At 43.9% G+C, this 10,102-nt stretch overlaps 1 protein-coding gene across 1 annotated transcript; it reads right to left on the bottom strand.

Moving 5' to 3' along the window:
- Nucleotides 1-363: 363 nt before the first annotated feature.
- On the bottom strand, nucleotides 364-8,498 carry PGRMC1 (progesterone receptor membrane component 1). The gene is made up of 3 exons (XM_010376323.1): nucleotides 8,055-8,498; nucleotides 4,363-4,518; nucleotides 364-1,681 (listed from the first exon to the last, which is right to left on the bottom strand). The coding sequence occupies exons 1-3, from the start codon at nucleotides 8,380-8,382 to the stop codon at nucleotides 1,578-1,580; spliced, it is 588 nt and encodes a 195-aa protein (XP_010374625.1). The 5' UTR covers nucleotides 8,383-8,498; the 3' UTR covers nucleotides 364-1,577.
- Between the last annotated feature and the right edge of the window lie 1,604 nt (nucleotides 8,499-10,102).

The raw sequence follows: 10,102 nt of genomic DNA, 5'->3' as shown, positions 1-10,102 counted from the left end.
CAAAAAAACCCAAAACCCTTCCTTAGTACTTGGCAATGACAAAGGCTTCAGTAACACTACTCCTTAAGAACCTGGCTATAGACTTCAAGGTGGAGGTCTGCCATTTACAGTTTAGAAAGCTGTGATTTAGGCAAAACTTCGACAAGTCACAAAAAAAGCAATTCAATTCACTATGTCTTAACAGGACAAGCTGGTATTTGGTTTTTGGTGTGGGGTCTCCGTGAAATGTTGCCACTTGTTTCTTTTGGAATACAAAAACCCTGCACTCAAAAGTGAAACTGAATTTTAAGCCAAAGTAAAATGTCTGAATCAGATTCCCTAGAATAAGATTTTTTAAAAAAATTTAAATAAGTCACCACACTATAGTGGGTAAAACCATTTTTATTAACTGACCAAAGCATATCATTTTGTTTTCTGATTTGAGGTAAAATCATTAAACACAGTTCACAAGAAAATACAACGACTATTTAACCACAATTACAAGAGTTTGAAATCTCACTAGCTGTTCATATAATACTTTTACAAATTCATACAACTGTATAGTCTACTTAAGCTTAGTGTTAACCAAAAGAGCAATATCAAAGACCTAGACACTTGACTACTACTTTTGCAGTGGGTATAGTTTTATAACAACAGAATAACTGTTACCTTATGAATATACTTTACTTTAAAATCCACTTGGCTAGTGACTGTACTGTTTCCTCGTGGTTCAGGGGTGTGCATGAAGGCTCTTAGGAGAGCAAACACCTGTTCCTATTCTGTATGTCCCTCCCTCATTTCAAATGAGAATAACCAATTGAGGAAAATAACCAAATAACCATTGCCCCACCATGAATATGGGGCTTGGGAAGACAGTCCTACAATCTTCATCTTATATTTAGGTTTTCAGGCCAGCCAGCTGTTTTTTTCAAAGCTTTCTTTTGAATGTTCAGATCCTATTTTAATCCTAACTACAGACTACTGTGTTTGTGAGGGCGTCTGAGTGTCTATGTGAGGGCGAGGACAACAATGCAGTCCAGAAACACAGAAAATACGCTTTTTTGCAGCTGAGCTCTGTTTTGAGATTTCATTTTGTTACTGGACAGTGCTTTAATCAATACCAAAGTCTTTGGAACACTGCAGATTTGCTTTAGAGGTAGATAAAACAGAAATCATGCAGTTAAGTCAATTGAGAAAAAAAAAGGGATTTGTTATCTTTAGAGAACATCATGACTAAAAGTTGATCCTTTGTTCTTGGTGCACATTTAAGATTTTTTGGGAAATACCCAAGTCTTCCTTGTCTCTCAGGAAAAACACATTTAAATTCATCCTGTACTAACTACAGATAGAAGAAAAACAGTATTAACATGTGTATTACAGCACTGCAGTTCACTTTCTGGATTTGTGACACACAAACACATCATGCATGCCAAGACAGAAGTTAATTTTATTAGTGTCACTAGTGATGTTAATTAAAAAACTTACAGCAAGTGCTCAAAATTTTTCTAAATATTGTAATCACTATGTTTTAAAGACAGAGTGGACTGTTACAAATGATTTTGCAAAATACAAAAATAGATATACTTCCACTGAATGCTTTAATCATTTTTCCGAGCACTCTCATCTTTTGGTTCTTCCTCATCTGAGTACACAGTGGGCTCCTCCCCCTCCTTCAGCAGTTTGCCCACGTGATGATACTTGACTGGAGGTAGAGAAGAAAACACAAATGGTCATTCTCATTCTTTCTAAAACATCATTACCACATTTCAATTTAAAGCATTTATGAGAGGCCTACAATATACTCAGCAATGTGTTGGGCTTCTTGAAGGATACCAAAGGTGGTTTATACCACCGTCCTTGCTAACAGGGAATTCGTTTTATTCAGAAGATAGACATATAAAACAGGTGGAAATGTCTGGCAATGAGTGTGCAAGGTAATGCCAAAATGAATTGTTTGTGTGTAGGGAATGTTTAGAAGAACAAGGGCAAGTTATGAGTTCATCAGAAGGGTTACAGAATACTTCATGGAAGGAGGATATATTCTGGAAAAAATGTATACAAGGATTTAGGGAGGGAGTTCCAGAAAATGAAAACGCCATGTACAAATGCATACAGGTGAGACAATGTATCTGGGAAGCAGTAAAGAGACCAAGTTGGCAGGAGTAGTTAACATTTAGAAGTTAGTAGGAGATAAGATTGGCTAAGTAGTGTGGGGAAATATTACAAAAGATCTGAAAAGCCAGCCTGAGGAGACTGGACTTACAGGTGGCAAAGGGCACTGAAGGTTTATAAGTGAAGGAATGACACAGTAAAATAGTGTTTTAACAACAGTATTATCAATGTGGTGCATAGGGCAGATTTCAGTAAGGAGAGGCTGGGGACAGGGCGATCCGGAGGCTAGCGTGCAGATCCAGATGCAAAGGAACCAGAGCCAGGAGTAGGGTGGTGTCCAGGGAATGGAAAAGGACAGATGAGAAGTACTTTGAAAGAAAACTGGAAGCATGAATCAATTAAGTGAAAATTGGAGTTCCCATGGACCAAAATGGAAACTCTGTGGAGGGAGCCATTCTGGAGGCTCACATGACAGGAGATCTACAACATGGAATGGACAAGTGAAGTCAGGATTGGCAAGAAAAAAAAAAGGTTTCCCTGAAAATCTTTCAGAAAGAGAGTTCAATCCAATTGTGGGGATAGAAGCCATACTGTAGGGAGGAAGAAGGTATAGAGAGGAAATGAAGCAGTGGTTAGGAACAAAAACTTGTAAGAAGTTTGACAGTGAAGGGAAGGAATAACAGTCTCATAGATGAAGAGGATAGCAGGAGACAGAATGTTTTTTCCCATCACAGAGAAAAACCTATAGGTGGTTAAAGGAAGTGGTAAAGGAGCCAGGAGATGACTGGAGGTGTTGGAGAAAACAGATGTAAGGGTGAAAACCAGAATGCAAAAGACTTGAGAAGAGATGGCATCAGCAAACCACCACATCACTGTAGCCAAACTAATGCAGGGTCGATCATCTGAATGTCCGCAGCCAAGAGTCTCTTCTTCCTGAATATGAGTAGGAATTAGAGGAGTAACCAACCTGTCTAACCAGGTAACTAAAGCTGCTTTTGTGTGAAATAACTGTTGGGAACAATTGGAACTGTGGGAGACAAATAAAAGCTGGGTGGCGCCTGGGAAACCTGCCTTAAGGGGAATCCACACCAGCTTTGAGTATAGCTGAGGTGTCACAACAGTATCTGGGGCTAGCCTTAAAGTGGGAAAAAAAAAATCACACTTTTTCTCCCATTGATGAAGGCAAGCCCTAGAAAATAGAGCTTTGTAAGTTACACACTACAATTCATTGGTTTCACATAGAAAACTAATTACAAAGGCATCCTTATGATGCCAAAAATTAGGGACTCTATTAGGTAACTGAACTATGTTTTCCAAAGTATAAAGACTTGCCTCTAGACTTGGAAGTTATATGTAGCCTGCTTGAGACCCAAACTCAAAGGCAGAGACACATCTGGCTAATAATTAATCCAGAACTCTCTCTGAAGTCAGCATTATTTTCAAAGAAAATGGATAGAGCCAAGAGAACATGTAATATTTAACTGATTATAGAGAACACACATAGAAAACTACATTTTAAATAAAAGATCTTTAAATAATGCTTATGGTCTTTATATACTGTTTCATAAAAGTGGGGAAAGACTCTTATTCAAATTCTCGGCAGTGAAATATTGCTAGAGTGATAATTACACAGTTAGATTTGACAGAAGCCAATTCCTGAATTCTCAAAATCTGAACTTAACCCCTCATTCCTACTTCTCCCTAAAGACCTCAGCCCATAGCATAAGCCAGAAACAAGCATCTCCTTTTACTTTCTTTTTAAAAATGCAGACACCATTGTTCCTGGGCACATTATAAGCATCATTTGTAGATGAGGCCTATAGTTAGGCACAATTAGATTCAAAGACAAGCTGTTTTACAGAATACAAGTCTCCCATTCTTCAACAGAGATGTGGGCTGCTTTTAAACGGCAAGCTCTACAAGAGAGGGCTTATGAAAATCCCTTTCTGTAGCCAAGATGGCCACTGTCCTTTCCCTGACACACCAAGCACCAAATCCTCATTTGGAATCTGTGCAAATCTCTCAAAAATTTTAAAATCAAAACCAGAAACCCAAGTTTCCATAGAGAACTGGCTAAAAATTGGTATGTAATCATAGTAAGTGACTCAGCATTGCTACAATTACTTCAAGCCATGAACTTGATCCGTCCAAGATTAAGGAGCCTATCAAAATGCACCCAAGTTTCAGGCTGCTTAGTAATAACTATTGTCCTGCCACGAATCCCCATTACTGGTAGAAATTTGACCCAGGCACAATTTTAAAAATGCTTACAAGTGAACTGAGACTCCCAGTCACTCAGAGTCTCCTGCTGGGCAGCAGTAAGGTCAGAAAGGTCATCGTACTCATCCTTCAGTGCTTCCTTATCCAGGCAAAATGTGGCAAGGCCCCTGGATGCATCTCTTCCAGCAAAGACCCCGTACGGCCCCTCTTCAAAAACAAAACCAAAGATCAATTCTTTATTAGACAGTCAATTTCTCTGTGATTTATACACAGAAAATGGCTTCCCTATTCATCAACATAGCCCCATTTTTGAATATCAAATTCTATTCGGAAACCATAGTAATGCCGATATTCTGAACATTACGTAGGAGACATAGAAAGACCTGTTGCCATTTAACTTTTAAATAACTAAAAGTAAATCAAACTGCTATACAATTGCATCAGTCTCCTGTGGTTTCCAAATAGCTAGTAAAAAAGGCATACGTGGTTAGTGATCTCTTGGGGTAGTGGTAGTAGGCAATCATACAAGATAATACTGAGTCCATGGGTTAGAATTCAACTTTAGAACATTGAACTGGGAGCCTGACGGTTCTAGGCACTTGGGGCTACACCAGTGAGAGTTATGGTTTCTTAAGACAATAAGCACTGATGTGTACATGGAAACACATTTCCTTGTAAATATATTCTGATATGTTTTAATGAAACAAAGATATCTTATAGAGATCTTTGGTTCCAAGGCTCAATTAAATATTAACTCATGGCATCTGCAGGAGAACCATTTTATAACAGTATCAGTGGTTAAAAAATCTATACACATTACATAACCTTCACTGTCAATAAATAAGAGATAACACAGAGATCAGTCTTCATTATCTGTTTTTGGTGGGCTTAAGAAGACTGTGAAAATACTAAAATTTTCATGAAAAAGAGACTGAATCAATACTGCAAAACAACTCTATAAAATGTGATTATCTGTGATATTACACTGAACTTTTGTCTAAGAGAGCAGAGAATCATTCTGTGGGTACAAAAAGTGGATATTTAGAATTATTTAAATATTGCACAACTAAATGAAGAGAATCCAGTGTACTTTAAACAATGTGTTGTTTCCCCCAAGGCAGATTGAATAGCAGCCCTGACATTAAAATGTTTGTAGGTAACCACCATGCCAAGTATGAGAATAGATCAAGTTTCAACATGGCCTGGTCACCTGAAACCACAATACACTCAGAAATTTTTTACAAATTTTATGACTTTTAAATGCAATTAAAATTCCAAAGAAAAATGCTTATTTTTAATCATCATTACATGCTGCCACATCCACTAAAGAAGGTAAAAAAAATGCCCACATTTTTCATAAATGTACACCTCTAGTGGAAATGGCAGCACCTAGTGCTTGAGAATCGGCAAATGTAATGGTTTGAACCTCACCATTTCAGAAATTATGGTCATTGGCTTGGTAGAGTGAGTCTTTACCAAGCAAACCTCATAGAATATTTAAACAAGGTCTAGTGGGAACATTAAAAGTCTTTAAAAAATACATATTATTCAATGCATTCACTAGAATGTAAGCTCTATAGGCAGAGATTTGTGTCTGTTTTGCTCACTGCTATATTCCCACATCTACAACAGTGCCTTGCACAGAGTTAACAGGCACTAGAATGACTAATTTTTAGGAATCCTTTACAACATGAAGCATCACTTTCTACCATGATGTCACGTAGTCATGGGCTCACTGAATGACAGTGCAAGATAGAGACAGAGGTCTCACAATAGGCCATCTTTATCACTTTTCAGAGGGAAAACTAAGGCTCAGAGAGAACAATACTTTGCATAAGGTCACACAGCTAGTCATGACCCAATCAGGACTAGAACGCAGGTTGCCTGACTCCCAGTTTTGTGCTCTGTGCGCAGGCTGACATCCTCTCAATGACTCTGCAAACTAGTCATGATGATGCCTCATGCACATGTTTTCACTCCTTTAATATTGAGCTCAATATTAACAGGTATTTACATGATTATTTTCATTGATAAAGCATCTATGTGTGCTACTCTAAGTGACAAATAATGTGTGTGGTTTTCAAATGATTTTGACAGTTACATGCCCACAGAAAGCAGGTATTCTAAAACATCCGCAGGCCCGGTGCAGTGGCTGATGCCTGTAATCCCAGCACTTTGGGAAGTGGAGGTGGAAGGACTGCTTGAGCCCAGGAGTTCGAGACCAGCCTGGGCAAACACAAGAGCGAGACCCTGTCTCTGAAAAATGAATAAAATGTCTGCAAGAAAAAACTGAGTTCCTTAACCTTAGCACATCTGATTTTGATCAGTTGGACTGGGAGATTAAAATGAACGCCTGAGTCTGACCTGTGTACCGCCTTCTGTACTTTTCCTCTCTCAGGCCAGTGTGGAATGAGCGCCGTCCATGTGGACACCCTCTAAGCTCCCTGTGTTTAGAGGAGTCCATATTGGAGGAGCGAAAACCTCTTCTTCCTCATCTCCAAGTATTCTATAAAGCAGGACTTCGCAAGCCTGGCTGCTTTTCAAATTCGCCTGGGAAGCATGTTAAAATACAGACTCCCGGACCACCTGAGACTCATTTGCAGCTCTGGCGGTTAGGCTGGGAATCTGTAATTTTCCTCAGATGCATCAGGTGATTCTGATACGCAACCAGGTTTGCCAAAACCTCGACTCTAAGGAACCCATCAGGCCTGCCTCCTCCAACAGCTCAGCAGTGCAGCAGTCATCCATTCTTCATTTCCCTCTGGTTGGCTTTTTCTGATATCCCCCCACCCAGCAGTCTTCATAGCTCTACTCCTTTTGTTTCTTGGTATCCTCCCACTTCCTCCCTCCCTCCATTTTAATTTTTTTTCGGCTTCTAATCCTTTCTCGCCTGCTATAGACTAAATACCATATTACCTTAAAAGCTTGCCACGTTACCATTGTCCACCACATTCAGCCTTTATTCCTCCCTCAAACAGCCCCCTTCCTCCTTGTTCACCTTCCAGCCTTTCCCCATCTGCCACACACAGCACAAGCGCACACATACCAAACACATGCCACACACATACCTGACGCATGACCCATTTCAAGCGCGCATGCACACACCACACACACACACCCGATAAATCACATACACTAAACGCGCACACACCGCGCATGCACACACCGCGAGTGCACACACACATCACTATCCACCGGGCACAATGCTTTTACCTGCTGCTAATCTCGTCTCGGCGTTTTCTCCCATACCCTCACATTTCAAAGCTACTCCCGGCGTCATTGGCCTTCCCGTCTTCTCTAGGTCTGGACCTTTTCTCTCTTTCGCCCTCCCCCATGCCTCCCTCGGAACACCCTCATTTCCTTCCTAGAACCCGACACTACCCCTCCTCCTTCCAGGAATCCCCAAGCCCAGGTCCTTCGAAAACTCCCTCAACAGCCTGGGCTTTGATGTGTCCCCCCGCAACGCCTTCGAGCTTCGTGGTCCCACCCATCTCCGGCTTAAGCGCCTCAGCCTTCCTTCTCTAACCCCCTTCCAGCGCTGTCAGCGCGGGCCGGGGATCCGCGTCCCCGACTGGCCCGCAGCCCCTCTAGAGCGCCTCTTGTCCCCTATCCGCCTACCCTAGCTCGCCGCCATTCCTCCCTGCACTCAGGGTCGCCCCGCTCCCGCCTCGCCTCTCTCCCGCCCAGCCCCGTGCCGGGGGCCCCCTTCTTTTGTCTCCGAGCCCCCCTCGCCGGCCGCGTACCGGGCCCGTAGAATTTGCGGCCTTTGGTCACGTCGAACACCTTGCCGTTGATGGCCATGAGTATGCGCGGGTCCTGGACGCCGTCGAAGCGCCGCAGCTCGGCGGGGGTGAAGTCGCGCCGTTTGAGGCGGGGCAGAGGGGGCGGCTCGTCGTCGTCGCTGTCGCCGCTGGCCGCCGGCTGGTCCCCACGCACGATCTTGTAGAGCAGGAAGATGCAGAGGCCAAGCAGCAGCAGGTTGAGCGGCGACGTGAAAATCTCGTGCAGCAGCCCGCCGCTCTCCAGCTCGCTCGGGTCGGCGCCAGTCGCCACTACATCCTCGGCAGCCATGATCTCTGGAGTAAAGGTTGGGCCGCGCTAGGCAGTGCTCCGGAACTCGCCGCTTTCTCCTCCCTCTGAGCGAGCGAGTGGCGCGCGGGGTTCGGCGGCCAAAGACTAGCCGGGGAGGAGGCGGGGCCGGAGGGGCGGAGCCTTCAAGCCCCGCCTACCCCGAGGCCACCTAAGCGCCCCGCCCTGCTCGGTCCGGTCAGGCAGCCTTCAGGCCCCCTACAAAGCCTCTGGAGTCCGGTGCCGCGCCCCCGCGGCCGCGCAGTGCCCCCCTCAGTTCTACCTGGGAGGCCCCAGCCCAGCCTCACGCCATCCTCGCGCCATCCTATAGCGGAGCGCGACGCACGCGCTGCCCTCCTCTGCGCCCCTGTTTTGCTTCTCGCAGACCGACCCGCTGGGAGAGCCTCGGCATTGCCTGGCTCTGTGCGAGCGCCCCTCCACCACCTGATGCGCGCCAGACACCGACTCCCTTTCTCTTGGTGCAGGCTTTCCCCTGCCTCCCGTTCCGAAGCCCCTCATCTTCCCCCGGCCGTTCCCGGGCCCTCCAAGCTGTCTTAGGAGACAGGAAACTCGTTCTTCGAACTCCATTTTCTGTGTTAGAGCCCTACACGACTCATTTTCACCTTGGGAACCCCCATTCGCTCTCCTTGATGGCCCTTCCCCAATTCTCCCCCAGATGCTGTAGGACCGACACCCCCGGGATTGCTAAAGTCAGTGCACAACTCTCTCTATTATCTGGGGAAACGAATCGGATCGCCCAGTTAACTTTGAATTTTTTCTCCGAAAAACCCTTTTGCAATTACTGATTTGCTCAGTCACCAGGCATTAACAAGCAACGTTCTCTTGTTGCTCTTTTTTCCCCCTCAGAATAATGTGAAAGTTTCTTTGTTTGGCAGCGTTCTTCTATTTGGAGTCTGTCAGGCTACCCTTGGCAGTCACAATAACCCTGAGCTGGAGCCCAGACAAAGGCGGGAGTTTGGAAGGATCCTAGGCCTGGTCCCTTCCTTTCCTAGGTATTTCATCCGGCCTTTGATGTGCTAACAGACTGCACAGAAGCAGGCCTCCACGGAGGAAGGGGTTGCCTCGTCCTAATCTGGCCCTTTTTCTGGTGGCAGGGGGAGGGGAGCAGAAGAAAGGATAGAGAGGGAAACAAATAATTAAAACCAAGCTGTGCACGCATCTGCAGCCCAGAGCAGTACTTTTCCACCAAGCGTTCTGTTGGCTTGCACATAATTTACTCCTCCCAACACGCAAGAGACTTGAGTAAAGATTGGCTTCCTACCTCAGAATTCTAAAAATTTCTAGCAAAAACTGCTTCCATCCCTGCCCCCCACATCTTCTTAAATCATTATAAAGTGTAATGAGCCAAACAGTCTTTGTATCGGGCCCACGCATTTTTCTCAGAGCTAAATTTGCTTTAGCTGAACCGGCCCCTCCAGATCTTTTGTCAAAACTCTTCAATTTAATCATGGGGAAACAGGCTCAAACTGAGGGCACTTGGCTATAGTTAGAATCTATCTCTTTTAACATGTATGACCAAGAAAATTTAGGAAGCTAATAAACTTATGAAAAATATTTTCATTTGCAACTAATATGACAAAGGGTTAATATTTCTTTGAGAGCTCATTTGGATTGATAAAATGTATAAGATTCTAGTCAATAAATGGGAAAAAATAGGAACAGGTAGTTCACAAAAGAGAGCATGCCAGTGGTGAATAAGCGT

This window comes from Rhinopithecus roxellana, chromosome 7, assembly GCF_007565055.1.
Source record: "Rhinopithecus roxellana isolate Shanxi Qingling chromosome 7, ASM756505v1, whole genome shotgun sequence".
NCBI lineage: Eukaryota > Metazoa > Chordata > Mammalia > Primates > Cercopithecidae > Rhinopithecus > Rhinopithecus roxellana.
This window is presented reverse-complemented; position numbering and strand designations above follow the sequence as displayed.

Excerpts from the sequence above, each read along its gene's own strand:
- PGRMC1 (XM_010376323.1), bottom strand. The coding sequence starts at position 8,382 with ATGGCTGCCGAGGATGTAGTGGCGACTGGCGCCGACCCGAGCGAGCTG. Across the intron at positions 4,519-8,054 it reads CCGCAAATTCTACGGGCCCG|AGGGGCCGTACGGGGTCTTT; the intron begins GTACGCGGCCGG and ends TTGTTTTTGAAG. Across the intron at positions 1,682-4,362 it reads CTGGGAGTCTCAGTTCACTT|TCAAGTATCATCACGTGGGC; the intron begins GTAAGCATTTTT and ends CTCTACCTCCAG.